The sequence below is a fragment of the Gossypium raimondii genome, chromosome 12 (assembly GCF_025698545.1).
Source record: "Gossypium raimondii isolate GPD5lz chromosome 12, ASM2569854v1, whole genome shotgun sequence".
Classification (NCBI taxonomy): Eukaryota; Viridiplantae; Streptophyta; class Magnoliopsida; order Malvales; family Malvaceae; genus Gossypium; species Gossypium raimondii.
In genome coordinates this window covers 5987508-6008822 of record NC_068576.1, presented here as the reverse complement: position 1 = coordinate 6008822, position 21315 = coordinate 5987508, and the positions used below count along the sequence as shown (strand labels likewise).

General features: G+C 33.2%; 1 protein-coding gene and 1 long non-coding RNA gene across 2 annotated transcripts; one reads left to right on the top strand and one right to left on the bottom strand.

Moving 5' to 3' along the window:
- Positions 1 to 14279: 14279 nt before the first annotated feature.
- On the bottom strand, positions 14280 to 15271 carry LOC105763021 (uncharacterized). Its single transcript, XR_008192181.1, has 3 exons — positions 15121 to 15271; positions 14986 to 15021; positions 14280 to 14894 (listed from the first exon to the last, which is right to left on the bottom strand). It is a non-coding gene; the product is annotated as an uncharacterized LOC105763021 (long non-coding RNA).
- A 2963-nt stretch (positions 15272 to 18234) lies between these two features.
- Positions 18235 to 20166, top strand: LOC105763019 (allene oxide synthase 3). The gene has a single exon (XM_012581040.2). The coding sequence runs from the start codon at positions 18328 to 18330 to the stop codon at positions 19804 to 19806; it is 1479 nt and encodes a 492-aa protein (XP_012436494.1). The 5' UTR covers positions 18235 to 18327; the 3' UTR covers positions 19807 to 20166.
- The last annotated feature ends 1149 nt before the right edge of the window (positions 20167 to 21315 follow it).

Genomic DNA, 21315 nt, shown 5'->3' with positions numbered 1-21315 from the left:
GATATTTGTCAACCCTTTAACCCTACTTGTAGAGTCTAAAATATTCACTGACAGTGTACCAAATATTTTCTCTTCTTTTTAATAGTACAAACAATAAATTGATTTGTTTAATAACAAAGAGACTAACTTGATTCAATCTCTATGATACAAGGACTTGTCAAGTACATCAAAATTTTAGGTAAGTTTCAATTCCTAATGAGTTATTTTGTCAACGGACAACTTTAAATATGTCATGTATTCAACTTTTAGGTAAACTATAAAATAGTTATTTATGTATGGTTAAATTACGTTTTGATCACTAACGTTATCAATTTATAACATTTTTGTTACTATGTTGTTACTTAATGTTAGTGGTGTTACAAAAATCTGATATGACATGTTTATATTCTAAAACCGAAGCTATATCAGTGTCACGTAATTTAAAACCTGATTTTAAAAATAACTTCTCTTTTTTTTTCCTTTTTCCTTCTTTACATTTTCCAATTCTTTTCCTTTCCTCTCACTCCTCTCGTCTCTCCCTCTTTCTTTTCTCATTTCTTTCTTTAACCAAACCTCCAAAGCCATGGATCGTCACCAGACCTCCAAATTTTGGTTTGTTTTAACCAGTGGAAGGAACATGGCATATACAGCAAATCCATCAACAAAGTTCCATAACTTATGATGAAAGGCCAAATATATTTATAGCTGCAAAAGAAAAAAAAACATAGACCAACAGGTTTCTTCCATGGTTAGTTTCTTTTTTCTCACCTAAATCACCAAACGGTTGGCTTTTAATCCTCTCTTCCTGATATATATATGCAATTTATGTGACTTGAGTTGAGAGAGCAGAAATCTGCAGATAAATAGCAAAGATAATGAACACAAAGATTCAAGACAAAACACCAAAATTTGGTGAGATGCAATTTTTATATACCAACATTAGCCTCCAACAACAGAGCTTTACTCTACAATCAAAGATAAATAAAAAAAAAAGGGAGAGAGGAAGCAGAACTCCTTTCGGATTTGACCAATTTAGGGGGTTTGGGTTCTTTGTTCGTCGATCCTAATGGTCAAAGGTTGACTGTTGGTAAGAGGAAACGCATATCAGAAACTAGAGATGATCCGTGATACGAGAGAGCTAGGAATCGAGAAATGAACATGAGAAAGGAGGAAGAAAATCGAAAGAGAATAGAGGAAATCAAAATTCAATTCCTTAATTTCATAACCATTCCCTTTGTACACATTTGTCACCCAAATAGGAAAATGCTGCAACTAAGGGTGAGTATTCGATCGAGTTGAATTGAGTCAAAAAAATTTTGTGTTAGTCGAGTTGACGAATTCTATTTTAGCAACTGAACTCGATTTGAAATTTTTTTAATCGAATCAAGTCAAAAATTCCAAGTCAAACCGAGTCGAGTTAACAAATCCTACTATTTATGCTCAATGTTGCGTTTACATAAACTGATTATTTAACTAGTAGACGAAGTACAAGATTCTTTAACTACATGAATAATATAATTGTTTTGCGTTTTAACTTAATAGTTTTGACTTTTAATTTTAGAAAAGGTATCAAAATGACGTAATTTTGCCTTTTTTTAATTCAGATTTTTGGATAACTCGAATTATATAATTCATATTCGAGTTAAACAAAAAAATTTGATTTTTTATTCGAGATGAATCGAATAACTCTGTTAACTCAAATAAATCGAATTATTTAATTTAAAATTTAAATTTTTATTGAATTTTTAGAATTAAATCCGACCGTTTCAATTAAGCGGATTAACACACAAAACGCCCGTTTCCACCATCCCTCAAAAATAAACTAAACGCATTGTTTCACTAATGGTTCATTAAACCAAAACGGTGCGCAACACCAACAGTCCACAAAACAGAAAAAAACAGAAGTTGAACAGCAACATTCCCTCTCATAACAAGTATTGCCCATCCTTGTCCTCAAGAAAAGTATTTGCCCACTCGACCAAGACTTTTTGACAGCATGATTCCCTTTCCTCACCACTCTCCTATCCAACACTTAAAGTGGCTCCTTCGTCATGGCCCCGTCATTTCAAATCGATGGCAACCTAACGTGACTTGGGGCCCTTCCTACACGTCCCCTGAGTTGAGAAACATGGAAGGTAGAATGAATCATTGATCCCAATGATAATTATAACCGATAAGCAACCTTTCCTATTTTTCCTTCCACTGTATAAGGACCAAAGCATTTGGGGAGAAATCTTTTGGTTCAAGACCCTCTCCATTGTATGTTGCCTAAAAGGTTGCAGCTTCAAATACACATAATCTCCAACTTTGAATTCCCTATCATTCCTCCTACGGTCAGCTGCCTGCTTCATCTTGTCTTGGGCATTTTTCAAATGAAATTTGAGTAACTGCCTCTCTATTGAAGGTTTCTATCTACTGTATCCACAAGGGAGGTCCAACTAGATAGAATAGGTGATGAAGGGGGTCTTAGCCATACAATGACTCATATGGGGTTTAATGGATGGCTGAATGATAGGTGGTATTGTACCACCACTCTGCTAAGGGTAACCACAATAGCTAATCACTTCACCTCTCACCAATCATGACCTAAGGTACCTTTCCAGGCACCTATTGAGGACCTCTGTCTGTCCATCCATTTCAAGATGATAGGCAATAGACATGTGAAGGCTTGTACCAAGTCTTTTGAACAGTTTTTGCCAAAACTTGCACCCTTTCTTCTCGAGCATTGCAACCATTCAAGCACATAACCCCTTCATTATGGAATACATAGAGTATTACCTCTAATTTACATATGGGATTTCACATGCCACTTTGAAACCTATTTCAAACATCACTTGATTAAATTGGTCTAGAACTTATCTATAATCCCACAAAGGGCAGAATGGGCTTTTTAATACCAGTAAGACCCTACACGAGTTGATCAAAACAACCAAACGCTACTCAGACCCAACAAGAGCCCAAATGAGGTTCATTCCAATGTGAACACATTACAACGACTAGTTAAAAAGTAGTCTTGGGAAGCTAAAGAGCACAAAAAATGCAGCGTCTTGAAAATAAAAGATAAGCAAATGACTGTTAGATTTGAACACCTGCCCAACTGGACCAGGATAGATTTCTAAATACTATCAAACTATTATGTATGACTTATTAAACGTAAACCTTCTCCTCCAACTAAATTTTACCTCTTTCTTCAATTTTTCTGACGCTGCTCCCAAATCCAAACTCCAACACCCTTCTTACTTTTCTTTTGTTTTATAGCAACCCATCACAAATTTATTTTAATTTAAAATTAAGTTTATTATTCGGGTATAAAATAAAGTATGTAATAGAAGTTTCGTCCATTGCATAGCGAAATGAATCCAAAACATTTAACACCAAAATTTTCCCCTCAACATTGAATTTTAAATTCCACAAGAACATCTTCAGCTGGGATTTACAAATTTAAACAAGTAAAGCTTATTATCAAAATCTACACAAATTTCACACCAATATAGAACCTTGCGAAAAGATAAAGCAAAAAGTCATTCACACATTAAATCATTAACTTTGTCAACCTTCTGAGCATGCCGAACTCTACTTTTCAACAGGGCCTCCAGTAAAAGGACAATAGCAATTAACTAAAGGGTTAAAAGTTAAATTATAGATTAAAATTAACTAAAGGGGTTAAAATAGCAATTAAACCACTTAATAAAAGGTTGTGTGTAGGTGGCGGAATATGGTTAAGTGTAAATGCATGTATGTATATTTTATAATATTAAATTAAATGAAATAGAAAGAAAGTGGAAAGAAAGAGATGAAATGCATGCAAATTAGAAAATAAGGAAAAGGAAAATAAAGAAAGATGAAGGAGAAGAAGCTCATGACCCTTGGGGGTTTGAAGTTCAAATCTAAATTAGTTAGTGAAATTTAGTTAAACTAAACTAAAAAGGATAATGATAAAATCATTCCTAAAATTACTTGTAAAAGTAAGACTGCATGCATAAGTAGGATTAAAAAACGTGCTATAAGAGTAGGTAAAAAACTTCTAAAAATGAAGACTTATTAAACAATGAAAAATAAATGAAAAACATATAAACAACACAACTCCAAATCGACTCGTGAAATAATTTATTATTCTGAAATATTCTTAAAACAAAAAAGCCGATGAAAGAGCCACTCATTTTTCAAAAGAAAATGTTGGTGGTTGGTGGAGTTTCAACCACGACAGACACTATCATCTATTCATCAAAGCAACAAAACTATTTACAAAATAAATCTATAAATAAAAAAGAAAAAAGAGGCAATAGAAAATTGTACCATCGTCTAACATTTCATTGAGCTGGTCCCCTTAGAACTTGTGGCGTGTGAAGTAAAGACGATAAATGAGAAAATCATTTATACCAAAATATAAATGCTGTTATCAATTATGATCCACACGTCAATTTAAGATTGGACACTACTTTCTCTTATTCATTATTACCACTGACACATTACCTAGTCACTTTATAGCTTTGGATTTCTTTAACGTGTAAAACATTTTCCAACTTCTCCAAATTAATCCTTCACCGAACCAATGTCGTCTTCTTCAGTGCCGCCGCCAGAGTTGCCAGTGAAACCAGTTTCCGGTTACTATAGAGATCCCTTCTTTGGTCCAATTCTAGCTCGATTAGCATACTTTTACCATGGAGGAATCGAATTCTAAACCATTCAAAATAATATAAAATATTAAATTAAAATTAAAAATTAAAGAATCTTTTAAAATTAGTATTTAATTTATCAAACAATTTAATTATATTCATTGTTTATATTTACTAATTTTCTAAATAATTTTCTAATATAAATTTAACACTTACTAAATATAACAATAAAAATTTCAGTACTTACTTAAATTTTCAATTCATAAACACACGCTTACTTACCCATGACTGAAAATTGAAAATTATTTATATTTGAAAGGTGTTTATAATATCTTTAGATTTGCTATATGTAATTTAATAATTATATAAATTTTTAAAATCATGGCAATATATTTGGCTAAATTAGCTATATATATCGATATACTTTGTTAATTAGTCATATAGGTCAAATTTTTAAAAATTTAAAGAAATAGATTGTTTTTGGAGAGTGTGTGTGTGAAAGCGTGTCTAATTGAGCGCATTTTCCTCCAACGATAATTTTTCCAACGGTAAAAATTCAAACATACCAACGGTAAAATTTTGAAACAGCCCAATGATAACTTTAATTTCCTATAAATACCTATGTCATTTTCCATTATTTTCACTCAAATCCAACTCTTTATTCTCTCTAAACTCTCAATTTGTCAAGATTTGTTCAAAATTTTCCAATAAATTTGTATAAAAATATTGTAGTTTGTTAGAGTTGAGTGACTAAAATCTTTGTTAAAATAAAATATAGTAGTAAAATAAAATATAAGTAAAATCCATATAGAACTATACTTATTTTATTTTACATTGATTAGAATAAGGTTTTTCAACCTTACTACACTTCATCTATTTGACATTGATTAGAATAAGGTTTTTCAATCTATAAATAGATGTAGTCTAAACTCTTCTTGCGTCATTTGAATTCGACATTAGTGAATTTTATTCCCCTCTACCCGTGATTTTTCTCGAAAGGGTTTTTCACGTAAAATCTATGTGCTTTATTTTCTTTTTCTTATTGCTTTGCAATCATTCTATATTGCCATTATCAACGTTAGTTTTTATGAACTGGTATCAGAGCTTTTCGGGTTGCTTGTTTCCATCACGATAATGGCAACAATGAAGTATGATATTTCGTTGTTGGATAGCAACACCAGATTCACATTGTGGCAGGTAAAGATGTAGACAGTTCTTGCGTAGATGGATTTGGAGGATGCCCTGCTAGGGTTAGATAAGATGCCTTCGACATTGATGGATGAAGAGAAGAGACGTAAAGATCGAAAGGATTTAACGCAATTACAGTTGCATCTGTCGAATGAAATTCTACAGGACGTGTTGAAGGAGAAGACCGTCGCTGCATTATGGAAGAAGCTTGAGCAGCTATGTATGTCGAAAACCTTAACTAGCAAGCTACATATGAAACATCGTTTTTATGCTCATTGTTTAGAGGAACGTGTGTGTGTACACAAACACTTAACTGTGTTTAAAAAAATTATCTCAGACCTAGAGGTCATAGAGGTTTGTATGATAAAGAAGATTTAGGGTTAATTCTACTTGGTTCGTTGCCTCCGTATTATTCAACCTTTAGAGATACAATTTTGTATAGTCGCGAATCTCTCATAGTTGATGAAGTCTATGCTTCATAAATCTCATATGACAAGATGAAGCATTTTGTGGTTGGATTCGATTCTCAAGGAGAGGGTCTTATTGTTCGTAGGAGATAAGAATGAAATACTGATGATAATCATGAGAGGACACAAGAACGAAATCCTCACAATAAATTTAAGGGTAGATCAAGATCTTCAAATAGAGGTAAAACCTGTAACTTTTGCAAGAAGAAATGGCACATTAAATCTAAGTGCTATAAGTTGTAGAACAAGATCAAAAGGGAGGCAGCGGATCAAAAAGGAAAACAACCAGAACAATCTGGTGAAGCTAATGCTGTAGAATAATACAGTGAGGTGAACTCCTAGTTGCTTCTACCGATAACTCTAAAATGAATGAGGAGTGGATCCTTGATTCTGGTTGCATCTTCCATATGAGTCCCAATCAGAATTGGTTTACAACATATGAAACAATGTCTGAAAGTGTTATTTTTATGAGAAATAATGCTTCATATAAAATCGTAGGTATTGACACGATCAAAATTAAGATGTTTGATGGAGTCGTCAGAACACTTACTAGAATACGACGTGTACCGGAATTGAAGAGAAATTTAATTTCGTTGAGTACTTTTGATTCAAAAGGGAATAAGTACACAGTTGAAAGTGGGGTTTTGAAGATTAGCAAGGTTTCCCTCATCGTGATGAAAGGGTAGAGAAAAATTGCTAAGTTATATGTTTTGCAAGGTTCTATTGTTACTAGTGATGTAGTCATCGCTTCCTCTTCCTTATCAAATGATGATGTTATTAGACTTTGGCATATGTGTCTAGGACATATGAGTGAGAACGACATGATAGAATTAAGCAAAAGAAGACATCTTGATGGACAAGGCATTAGCAAACTGAAGTTCTGTAAGCACCGTATTTTTGGGAAGCAAAAGAGAGTTCGATTCACTAGAGGAATCCATAACACGAGGGGAATGTTGGATTATAATTATTTTGATCTTTGGGGACCATTAAGAGTGCCTTCGAAGGGTGACGCTAATTATATGCTAATGATCATTGATGATTTTCCAGAAAAGTTTAGGCACTCTTCTTGAAGTAGAAAAATGATATGTTTTCCACATTTAAGGCTTGGAAAACTATGATTGAGAAGTAGACAGGAAAACAGATAAAACACCTCCGCATAGATAATGGCTTGAAATTTTGTTTTGATAAGTTTAAAGAATTGTGCAAATTAGAAGGAATTATGAGACACTTGACAATTCATCATATTCCATAGCCAAACGACATTGTAGAACAAATGATTAGAACAATCATGGAAAATGTTCGATGTATGTTGTCGAATGCTTGTTTACTGAAGTTATTTTGGGTTGAAGCGACCTCTACTACATTTTTTTGATTAACTGATCTCCGTCCGTTGCCATTGAGAAAATAAGAGGTATGGTCTAGTAATCCTACTGGTTATTCTGATTTGAAGATTTTTGGGTGTCCTGCATATGCTCATGTTGATAATGGGAAATTGGAGCCTAGATCTATTAAATGTGTTTTTTCTTAGTTATAAGGCTGATGTTAAAGGGTATAAATTATAATGTCCTAAAAATAGAAAAGTTGTGATTAGCAAAGATGTTATTTTTTATGAAATTGTTATGCTACCTAACTTATCTCTTAAAGGTTCTTCCAATAAAGTAGGTAGAATTTTAGATTGATGCATGATCTACAACAGAGTCTACTCCTCAAGTTAGTAAAAAAACTCAAAGTAGAGTTACTTCTCCACAGTTGCGATTACAATCACACATTTTAATATAACTAAATCAGTAATATCTATCTTATTCCAATGTCTAAGATTATCTAACATTCATGATAAATAAGTTCATACAACTCGGTTCAATTCATACGACAGTTTACCCCTGTCTTGCACGTTAACTACCACACTAACAGAATTTAGAATTTAAGCTCACACGCCTATACGGCTTGGCACATGCCCATGTGCCTTGCCCGTGTGTCTCAAATATAAACTCAGTGAGTCACATGGCTTGGACACATGCCGGTGTGTCTTGTCCGTGTGCCTCTAATACGAACTTGGTGAGTGACACGGCCTGGACACACGCCCCTCTGTCTCACCCGTATGATTCTTGTATCTCATTTTCCACACACGGCCTCTCATACACCCATTTGTCTCGCTCGTATGAATCTTGTATCTCATTTCCACACACGGCCTCTCACACGCCCGTGTGTTTCTAAATCTAAAATCAGAGAGTTACACGGTCCACCACACTGCTAGCATACACGCCCGTGTGGCCACTCGTATGCCGTCGATAGTCTCAATTTTGGTGAAGAAAAATGCAAAAAAAAAAGGGTTTCGGTACCCACCTGATGCAGATTGAACGTAGAAGCAATAGAGACACTCCAAAAACTAAAAATAGCCAACAATTGTCTAGTTATATAACTTAATTGAATTTGCATGACTAATTAAACAATCAACCAAACATGTCAAAAACCTCGATGAAAACCTCAAGCAAACCCCAACTCAAAACAACCATTACCTTCGCATGATAGAGAAAATTCACAAGCCTAAATGTTTGGGGAACAGGTTTCCTCGGGACCTTCTCCTAACGAACATCAATTGAATGTTTAGACAGAGAAATCGAGCAATTTACTCAGGAAACCAACTTTGACAAAAAATAATAATAAAAACAAACGACAACGAGTGTTAACAGAATTTTAACACGAAACTTATCAAATTGACTTCCAGTGAAAGAATAATTAAAAATGGAACTCTTACGAATACATCAGGAAAATTGACCAACAAAATTTGGGAATTAAGTGACTAATATTTGAGAAGAAGAAGAAATAAAAATAAAATAAAATAGAAGAAAAGGAAAGGAGGGAAGAAGAGAGAGTTACGTTAAAAGAATAAAGAGATTATCTAAAAAAAACAACAACTAACTAATCTTGCAAAGTAACCAAAAACATATTGCCGCTTCGCTTACACAAAGACTCGAACACATGACCAAACAATAGGCAGATGCTTAACCAATGAACCAGCATACTCATTCTTGATACAAAAGACATAGAATTAAACTTTAAAGAAGTAAAAGGTTCAAATAAAGAAATTAACAAATTCCAAAATTAATGCGACTCAAACCTCAAATCATAAGTAAGCAAATAGAACACACAACCACAGAAGCAGACATACATTCATTGACACAACTTAACATGAAAACTCAAATTTTGGGGCGTTTCAGCTTGTGTGCGGCACACGCCTGTGTGGTTCATAAACCACCCCAAAATCTGCTGCAAAACACGAAATTCAATAGCAAATTAACCTCTATTTACATGTACTTAAGAAACACACCTGAAAGACTATTCCGACGTACTTACGACCAATCGAAGCACATCAATTAAGCCGATTTGAAAACCACATACCTAAATAGCACCAACATCTCTAATCACTCCTCCTATCAACGTAGGCAAACCATTTCTTGACACAGTCGCATCTATGTTAAGTTCCATCCATCCTCTCTCTAGTGGCGACCAATGGGACCTCGTAACCAATGGATTTGGAGTAACCAATTTTGAACCAGTCTGATTATAACTTCTTGCCCAAGTAAACCCTGTATCCACTAGGTCTAGCATACGATTCTTCCATAATAACCAACATAAAATGGATAACAAAGTTTGCTAAGCAAGATCATCTCTGCGGCACTTCCCTTCATCCCGTAGATTCCAAACTAGCCATACTTGAAGTGACTTAGAGAAAAACATACCATGCGTATAGTGCGAGATTACTTTTCACCAAATAAATTTTGAGAACGAACAATCCCGAATAGCATGCAAACTCGATTCTAAAACATTGTCGCACCTCATAAAATGTCTCTCGTTAGACATATGCCTCCCTTCCCTCTCTTCATTTGTCATTAATTTGTTCTGCCATAAAAGCCATATAAAGACCTACACCCTTTGATGAGCTTTAGACTACCAAATCAAGTTCCAAATTTTAGAAGACTCAGGACTGATGAAGATTCCTGTCAGTCTCAAAACTGGAAAAATTATCTTTTGCCATCCATTTCCAAGCTAATTGATTCGGTCTAGCCTCAGCAGATGGTGGTAAGATAGACGCAATAAGTGTGAGGACATTGTCAGACACCACATAACTTAAAAAGAACATGTATTAAATAACAAATTTATCATTAGATTAAAATTATATATTTTATTATATTATTTTAATATATTAATTTTTTATAAATTAATTATATTTATTAATAAAATGTATTATGATAGTAAATTATTTTAAATACATTTAGAAATCTTATAATTTAAACTTTAAAATTTCGGCAAAAAGGATTAAAAGAAAATTGTGATAATTATAGTGTGAATTTTTAAATTGAGAACCATGAGAATCAAAATGACTTCACTACAACAAAACAGGCTTTTAGCGGCCTTTTTTTAGGCCTTTAGCAGCGCTTTTTAGCGCCGCTAAAAGTATTTGTGGCACTTTCACTAGCGCCGCAAAAAATGCCACTATTGACAATGTCACTAACTTTTGCGGCGTTTGTGTTTAAAGCGTCGCTAAAAATCATGTTCTTTTGCGGCGTTTGTGATAAAAGCGCCGCTAAAGAACATGATCTTTAGCGGCGCCTTACTCAACATGATCTTTAGCGGTGCTTTTACCACAAACGCCGCTAAAGAACATGATCTTTAGCAGCGCTTTTGATAAAAGCGCCACTAAAGGTCATAAAAATAAAAAAAATTAAAATATTATAAAAACACCACAAATCCAATTTAGAAATGTATAATTTAATTTAAAGACGTATTAAAATGGAAATTCATGAACAAGACGTATAAGGAATTGTGATCGAGGTACGTTGATACGAATAACATGATCAAAGAACTTAATCACGTAAGGAAAATACATGGTTAGACAGATCTTTTTACATTTTAATACATCGTAACCATAATTGGTACAATTTTATACCCTAATTGCTGCACCAGCTGCAGTTTCCAGTTGAAGAACCTTGATTCCATTGACCTCCTGCATTATCCATTAAAGAGAAACAAATGTAAAACAAGTGGTCTCCAATCAGTGTATATATATTTTTAAAAACACACAAAAATTAAGTAGTAATTATAAAGACAAAAAATAAAAATCAATACCCACAATTAAAACATAAAATGCCAAACATCAAAGAGACTAAGGACAGTATACATATACCTATACAGTATATAATAACTCTCCAAACACATGAAAAACTTAAAAAGAAAAAGAAAAAAAGAAATATATATACCTACATCGGACAGTATGCGTATCCACACAGATACATGAGTACAAGTTTGTTGCAATATTTTCATTTAATTCATATATCCCTAATAGCTAATTCAACATCCAAGGCAAAGTAAACATTTACCTTTCCCTGTTTCCGAAACTACAAAGTAAAAAGCCAACCTTTTGATGAGTTTACTTATGCAAACTACCATTTTGTGCCTTATATTTTCTAGTATTCTCTTATTACAAAGGTGCTTCACCAGCAGCAACAACTAGAAAATATAATAGGGTACCACTTTACTTCTCATCAAAGATGAAACTTATAGCATTTTTTTTTCCAATGATTCTCAAAAATAAGTTCATCGCAAAATATTTCTGTATGATGTTTTAGAACATTTATGCATTTCTGCATTTTCATAGAAAACAAAAAAAGAAGTCTAGTGACAGACGGACAATACATAATGAGATCAAAAGGTAGCTAATTCAACAAGTTGTCTATAGGAAAGGAAATGGCAACTTAAGCTGTGCTCAAGATTATCTGAAACCAATCTTCTCTATGTTGTTTATGTAGCTCAAATATGCCTATAAGAATGTTATGTGTTCCCTTAACAATTAGGTCTTGCTCCCTAATCATAAAATAGACACATTATACTGATGTTATCACTTAGGAGGAGGATTATTCATGAAGCTCTCGATTGAAAAAATTATGCATAATTATTTTAACAGAAACTTTGAACTATAAAGTGTCAGGATATAATGTCATAATATTTAAGGAATTCAAAGTGTCATACATTGATAAGCCTCACTGCGATTATCAGCACCAATTACAAAAGCACTACCCGGAAAAAGTTCACTTTCTTATAGAAATAAGGCTGATTAGAAATTATTATTGTCTTTCCTGCCATTATAGAAACACAACCACTTATTCATTATTATAAAAGCTGTAAAATCAAAATAATAGCAATTAGGGAACCCTGCAAAAATTGTATGTGATTGAGAATGCAAGCAAAAACTGATACAACATACTGTCATCATTTTAAGAAATACAAATTTCTATATGAAGTTCAAAATCAATAGTGAATATACCTTTATAACAAGGGCTTGTTAAAGCCTCAAATATTACTGATAAAATTTAAACCAAAAACCCGAATGAGAAAAGAAGCACATAAACACTTAAAACAGACTTTAGATAATGACACTATTAATATAAAATATGCTCCATTGTAATATTGAATGTTACACTATCTGGGCCTTCCAATGTTTTGAATGTTTTTTTATATTAGTAGTATACAAGCTATACATCAACCTGTTTATATACATCAATCTTTTTACATAATATTAATATTACAACATGTTTTGTACACAGTATGTGCTAAATTTTCTTTGCATGTACATCTTTATGGATTTATCTATTCAATTTTCCATTGCAACTCAAATGCAAAAATTCTAAAAGGTAAAACAAGGAAATCCTAAACAAAGTGAGCAGTAGTTACAAAATTTATTCATAGGGACTAAAAGGCACCAAAACCCGTACCAGTAGTTACAAAGTGAGCAAGCAAAAAGAACAAAAAAGCAAAAATATAAGTAAGCAAGCAGTAACAAAAACTCATACCAGTAACAAAGTAAGCAAGCAAAATGAGAAAAAAAAACAAACAAACAAAAATAAAAGCAAGCAAAATGGGGAAAAAGAACAAAATAAGCAAAACATTGCCGGAACTTGAACCCGGGTCTCTCGGGTGAGAGCCGAGTATCCTAACCAACTAGACTACAACGGATTGATGATGTAAGACTATTTTTATTTTTATCTATTTATTAATTATTTGTCATTTTTAGAGGGTGGTAAGCAGGGTTTGCAAAAGATAGCGTTATGCTTTAACATTGGCTTTAAGGCCTCTTGTGAATCAAATACGTTTGAGTAAATGCTATCTCAGTAAGACAAAAGTAACTATACTAGATATTCAATAACTTGAATTCATTCGAGGTATGCTAAACACTATCAGCTTGCTAGTAAGTCTCCTTATTGGGAGTCACATCCCAGAAAATAAGTTATTCCAAGAAGTTAGTTATGTGTAGGGAAACCTACATCATCAAAATATAATGATACCGGCATAACAAATCAAGAAAAAGTAAGATAGTTAAATAATTAATATGACAATAAGAATGGATAATAGTTAAATAAATAGAATAACACAACTTAAACTCTCATGTCAGACCTGTCCCACGATGACTTTCTCAACCCAAAGGTATGCAAATTACCCAGAGACAAAAGTGAATATCTCATTATTAATATTTTCAGATTCAAATGAAAAGAAGGCATGAAATTAGCCATATCCAGTTGTATATATACCTCTTTGCAGTTAAAGATTTCAATGACTGATTCTTTTAGTGCCTGTACATAGGAAGCTATATAAATAATTTCTGATAGTCAAAAGGTAAAGTCAGTTCTTGTAGAATATTACCTCTTGTTTACTTGGAAGCTTGGAACCATTTAATAAAACTAATTTAACATGAAATAAGAAAAATATAGCATGATGGATATGAGTTCAGAAGTCAAGCAACAATCATAAGAATCTAAGACTAAATAATATTTATATATATGCATAAAATAATAAGTTTTGAGTGCAAGCAACTGCATTATAATCATCATAAAATGAGTTACAAACATAAAGATTAAATTTGAAATCTAAATTAAGCTAATAAATTTAAATCCACACATTATCACTAAACTAGTGTAATGAGCGACATACCAATGTCGTGTGGTTGAATTGCTTATTGATAGTGTATAAAGGGCAATGATTTGCTTCAATTTAACATATCAATATTTTATATAAATATAAATTAATTTAAACACACAAGATATATGAATATGAAATAAATACTCAAATCTACTCTCTCTTTTTGTGTGTGTTTTTGCTAAATTTAAAAAACATTAATTCACAGGACAACTTTTTTTTTTAGGTACAATAGCACAGGATAATTTTAGATGATTCTTTAAAGTGCATTCATTTATATAAAAGACCATAAATATATTAATAAAAAGGCTGTAGAACAACACATGAGCCAAAAACCGATAGCCAGGTTAGACAAACCCATTAAGAAAAGTAGCATTAAATCAAAGCAAAGCATACAGAGCCTAAGGAAAAAGATAAGATGAAGCATTCACTACTTACTTCACCTCTGTTTACCAAAACTTTATTTTTATAAAAAGATAAAAATCATGGATTCATTCGGTTTAAAATATACATTCTATCATTAGTAAACATCAAATGAATCCCTTTCGAGCGAGTTTGGTCAGATCTATTTACCAAATCCACAGTTTCCTTCAATACAGCCTCCAAGACTTCATTTTTATCCCCCATTTTCTCTTGCTCTTAACTCAAGACTCCCAAAAAGATGAACTTTACCTCGCTGCAAAAAATAAGGAAAAGAAAAGAAGACATTACACAACTACCAAGAAAAGAAAAAAGAAAAAGAAAAGTTGAAAGAAAAAAAATGATACCCAGATTTCAAAAGGCTTGATCTTGAATTTAGATTACTGTTGAGGAACCTAAATGAGAACAACCCAACAACTCCAAAACAACAACAAACCAAGAAAAAAGAAAAAGACCAAACAGAGAAGAAGAAGAAGACGAACCGCTTAAAGAAGTAGAGATGAACGACGGCAGAAGGGACGGTCTACGACAATGCAGCAGATTTGGGGAAGGTTTGGGTCGTGAAGCGCAGCAGACTAGGGTTCTTGATTTGGGGGAATTTTTGGGAAAATTGGGAGGGGAATAAAATGAGGTTTTTCGGGTATGGGAAAAATTGAAGGGGAATAAATTTGGAGGGGAATAAAACCACAGCGTCTTATTTCAACCATAATGAAAACTTGCGGCGTTTTTTACCCTAGCGCCACTAATGCCGTTAATGTGCAAGACAAAACAACAACGTTTTGTTTAAACTACAACGAAACTTTATGCATTTTTATCATAGCGCCGCTAATGCTCACCTTTAGTGGCGTTTTATCTTAAGCGCGCTAAAGAAATTAAATTCATGATCAAAAACTACACCGTTTTGTCTATATTATTAGGAATTTTTTGCAGCGTTTTTTTGTGGAAACGCCACTAATAAATTAAATTCTTCTTTTGAAACGGCGCCATTTTGGAAAATTTTAATGCATAGTTTTGTTTAAGTAATATTTATAAAATTAGATAAAATTATAAATTTTAGTTTTTAAGTAATATATATAAAATTAGATAAAATTAAAAATTTTAGTGTTTTTATTTCATTTTATTTTTGTATTTTAATTTTATTTCTTATAATTTGGTCCTCTCCAAAATTAATAATTATACCTAAATTATCCATAGCAATCTATTACTTTTTTAACTTATTTATTAATTATACCTAAATATATCAAATGGTTTAGATTAATTTTTTAAAATATAAAAGCATTAATTAATTGTATAAAATTCCAAATCACAAGTAAACCTTAACCTTATTAAACCCTAAATTAACCATTGAAATGATATAAATATTTAAGTTTATCTCTCTCAAGGCATAATTTAAACCCTAAATTATACATCTTTTACAATTACATAATTTAAACCCTAACCCGACCCTTGAATCCTTAAGTCCTAACCCTTAAATCCCTAACTCTTAACCCCTAACCCCTAACCACTAACCCCTAAACCTTAAATCCCAACCTTTAAACCCATAATCCATAAACCAAATCTTCACACGATTTTGAAGAACCAAATTAATATTATCTATTTTACAATTATATAAGAAATTAATTAATATATAAATTAGAAAACACTAGTTAATCTAAACCCTAAACTATAAACTTAAACCCTAAAACCCTAAACCCATAAACCCTTAACACATAACCTTTAAACCTTAAACCATAACCCCTAAACCCATAATCCATAAACCTTAAAATGGTAACACCTAAACCTTAAACTCTAAACCATATACCCTAAACTATAGTGATAATTAATTCAATATTTTAAAATTAATACTATCTCTTTTACGATTATATAAGAAATTATTTAATATATAAACTAAAAAAATCAGTAATGAATCCAAAAAACTTTAAAACTATTTTAAATAATAGTATTTTAATTTTTCCATTTTTAACAAATATTTTAAATTATTTTAAATCCCTGAGAATTAGCGGCGCTTTATTAAAAACGCCGCTAAATCCCCGAAAGCTCAGAAAACGGCGTCGTTGAGCTTAGGTTTTTTTGTAGCGCTTTCCCAAAAACGCCGCTAAAGCCATGAGCATTAAAGCGGCGCTAAATCCTCGAAAGATCAGAAAACGGCGTCGTTGGGCTTAGGATTTTTTGCGGCGCTTTCCCAAAAACGCCGCTAAAAGCCCTGAGCATTAGCGGCGCTTTCTTATAAACGCCGCTAAATCCCCAAAAGCTCAGAAAACGGCGTCATTGGGCTTAGGTTTTTTTTGCGGCGCTTTCTCAAAAACGCCGCTAAAGCCCTGAACATTAGCGGCGCTTTATTAAAAACGCCGCTAAATCCACGAAAGCTCAGAAAACGGCGTCGTTGGGCTTAGGTTTTTTTGCGGCGCTTTCTCAAAAACGCCACTAAAGTCCTGAGCATTAGCGGTGCTTTCTTAAGAACGCCGCTAAATCCCCAAAAGCTCGTTGGGCTTAGGTTTTTTTGCGGCACTTTCTCAAAAACGCCGCTAAATCCCCGAAAGCTCGAAAAACGGCATCGTTGGGCTTAGGTTTTTAGCGGCACTATCTGGAAAACGCCGCTAATGCTTATTGTCAACGGCGTTTTCCATAAAGCGCTGCTAATGATCGATCTTTAGCGGCGTTTTTAATCCAAACGCCGCTAAAAGCCTGTTTTGGTGTAGTGCTTTAGCCATTAGGTCAAAATAAATTATTTTAAGCTCTAGATTTTGTATTTAACTTACCTCATTAAAATAAAAACAACACCGCCTAATATTTTCTTTTTTTTTTCTTCTTTTCATCGTAGAATTAGTCTTAGAGTTTAAAAAAGGGATAATCATTAATTACAATTTTAAATTTTTTGGAGAAAAAAATTGAAATAGAAATTAAGAGATTAGGGTTATTAAGATTAACCAATTTAGGTATTAGGTATTTGTTTTCTTTATTGAGAAACTTGGTAGACCATTTCACTTTAAAAATTCTGAGATTTTTTACAATTGGGCGACCAACAAGTGTTGAATCCAGTGGCAAGACACATTGCACACTTAAGGGAGAACACAAGTTTAAACCTTAAGACGACATTGCTGGGAGGGCCAGCCACAATCCCCACACATGGATTGTAAAACGGACATAAAGAGTACCTAATAATTAAAATCTTGATGCATACATGTCCAAAATACAATATTAAAGTAAACTTTTAAAAATGGTGAATATTGTTAAAATTCTTAGTTAAATTTAAAATTTTATTTTCAAAGAAGTAAATTGAATCAGTCATAAAGGCCGAAGTGCTTCATTTGCATTATCCCAGGGTATCAATAAAATTTATAGCTATATACTTGTTAATTTGAAGAATTTAAAATGGGTAATCTTTATTATTAGTTTTTATGTTTACATTGTGATTTTTATCTCAATTATTAATGAAATGTGTTGAATTTATAACAGTTAAAGCGGTTGAATAATTTGGGTAATGCAAATACATAATCCATAGCAAAAAACAAATGCTGTCATTCTCGAGCGTGCATAAACAATGGTAGGGGTACTTTTATTCATTAGAACCATTCACACTTTAAAGTTTTAGATTTCTGGAACGTGTAAATCATTTTCCAATTCCTATATATGCTATCATAGGCGTCCTTCTCCAAATTATTCATTTGCCTCGTTTAAGCCCATAAACAATGTCTTCTTCTTCTTCTTCTTCTTCTTCTTCTTCTTCTTCACTGCCGTCGACAAAGCTGCCGGTGAAACCAATTCCCGGTGACTATGGCCTTCATTTCTTCGGTCCAATTCGAGATCGATTAGCATACTTTTACAATGAAGGCAGGGACAAGTTCTTTGCGAATCGAATCCAAAAATACCAATCCACGGTCTTCAAAACTAATATGCCTCCCGGACCTCCAATTGCCTCTTGCTCTCACGTTATTTGTCTTCTCGATGCTATCTCCTTCTCTGTCCTTTTTGACGCTTCGAAAGTCGAAAAACGTGATGTTCTTGACGGTACTTTCTTGCCTTCCCTGGCCTACACCGGTGGCCATCGTGTATGTGCCTACCTCGATCCTTCCGAGCCAAAGCATACATCTTTAAAGTCCTTCTTTTTATCTACTCTCGCAGCCCGTCATCATAAGTTCATACCATTCTTTCAAATAGGCTTGTCAGAGCTTTTTAACGAGCTTGAAGCTCAGATTTATACCAAAAAAGAAGCTTATTTTAACACCCTGAGCGATACCATGTCATTCAACTACGTTTTTCGCCTGTTCTGTAACAAAAACCCTAGTGAAACAAAGATAGGTTCTCAAGGACCAAAACTTGTTGACAAATGGTTGTTGTTTCAGCTTGCACCTCTTGGATCACTAGGGTTATCACCCAAAATTCTAGGTTATTTCGAAGATATTTTGTTACGTACATTTAGTTTCCCATTTTTTCTCGTTAAATCTGATTACAAAAAGTTGTACGATGTGTTTTATGAGTTTGGAAGCTCGGTATTGGATGAAGCTGAAAATGAGTTTGGGATTGAAAGAGACGAAGCTTGCCATAACCTGATTTTCCTTGCCGGCTTTAATGCTTATGGTGGCATGAAAGTCCTATTCCCAGGGTTGATCAAGTGGGTTGCATTAGCCGGACAAACGTTACACCGGAGACTAGCTGATGAAATCAGGGCCGTCATCAAGGCTGAAGGTGGGGTCACTTTATCTGCTTTGAACAAGATGGTTTTGGCCAAATCGGTGATCTATGAATACCTAAGGATCGATCCACCAGTTCCATTCCAATACGGTAAAGCTAAGGTTGATTTGGAAGTTGAAAGCCACGATGTAGCCTTTGAGATAAAAAAAGGCGAGATGATATTTGGGTATCAGCCATTTGCAACTAAAGATCCTAAGATTTTTGTGAACCCTGAGGAGTTTGTGGCTGATAGATTTGTGGGGGAAGAAGGAGAGAAACTTTTGAAGTATGTATATTGGTCGAATGAGCGTGAGACGGAGGATTCCACGGCGGAGAACAAGGCTTGTGCCGGGAAAAATCTGGTGGTGCTGCTGTGTAGAGTGTTGTTGGTGGAGTTTTTCCTTCGTTATGACACGTTCCAAGTTGAGGCTAGTACGTTTATGTTCGCTCCATCCGTGACGTTCAAGTCTTTGACTAAAGCCTCATCAAGTACTTGACTGCCCATGACTGAAATTTAGTTGTTTGTGAAGGGTGTTTAATTTGATTTACCATCTTGTTCTCTAAATTTCATTTGAAGTCCTTTGGTTTGTGGTGCTAGCAATGGAGAAATTATTGAGCCAAGAAATCATATGGTGGAAAAAAAAAAGAAAAAGACTTTTGCAACAAACAAATGGGTATGGAGTACTAGAAGATGGGGAATGAGTGACCCAAAATCCTTGTTTCATAAGTGGGGCTCATTGTACCTAGTTGTTATGTTTTCTTTTTTTTATATTTCTTTTCAGCTTTGTTTACAATAAGAATTTATAGAGTTAAAAAGATAATAAATTGGAATAAAAGAAAGAAAGAAAATTGATTGATGGGTTTTTTATTATTATTACAATATGTTAGGTTTTTATTCTAACTTTAGTAAGAATATGTTATGTTGTTACGTGTTCTTTTGCGTGTTTTCTTACCTTTTAATTTTTGTAATATTGTTTATGTTTCTGCTTAGTTGTTTTTCTAAGTATAAGCATGTGTAAATAATATATATATATAATTGTATTGTCAATTTAGGAGAATATGGGTTTGAGTGCACTGAAACGCATTATTTTCCTATTTATGGGTTGAGGAGAGATTATTGGTAGTTCTGAGCACTGTGTTAAAAAAATAACAGATATAATCAGAACTTATAATGATTTTATAATATAAAGTAAAATTTTAACATAATTTTGAAAACAATTAGTTCGTAACTTTGTTATCAATTACATTTTGACAGTTATTAATTACTTTTTAATGAAATATACACATGTAATTATATACACGTTGGATACAATATTCTTGAATTTCTAGTTTACTTTTAACTTGCATTCTTTTTTAATGAATGCATAGAATATGGGAGGTTTTTTTGGTGAATAAAAAATAGTATTATACTTCAAGAAATTCTAATGCTTCGAGGGGTCTCAAACAGTTGTAAATCCTCCTTTTTTTTGTAAAAGTCAATTTGATTAAACAATCCGCATTTTGATTATGTTCCCTGAGAATGTATCTTAATATCCATTGATCTTTTTTGGGACAATATATGGTGTATTCTTCTTCTCAGCGCAAAATTTGAAGTCTTCGAAACATCTCCATGTATGGCTTTAACAACCTCCAAGCTATTCGATTGGATTATCACCCTGTCATGGCCTCTTCGTTGGATGAGTTTTAGGCCATCTAAAATGTCCCAAAATTCTGCATAAAAAAATGAGCTTTTCCCTATAAATCAATTATATCCAACGACTCAATCTCCGTTCTCATCACGCATAACTCCCCCAGCAGTTGCACTCCCTGATTCCAATTGAACAACACCATTTTTAAATTTCAATTGGGTAACCATGTAAAAAAAATAATTACTTGCCAAAGGGGCACAAATATATTAAATGATTATGCATATATTCAAGGTTGCCAATTATAAGAACAATGTAAGTAACATTACCTTGATTTATATAAAAAAAAAATCAAAAGAGATAAGCATGGCAATTATTGAA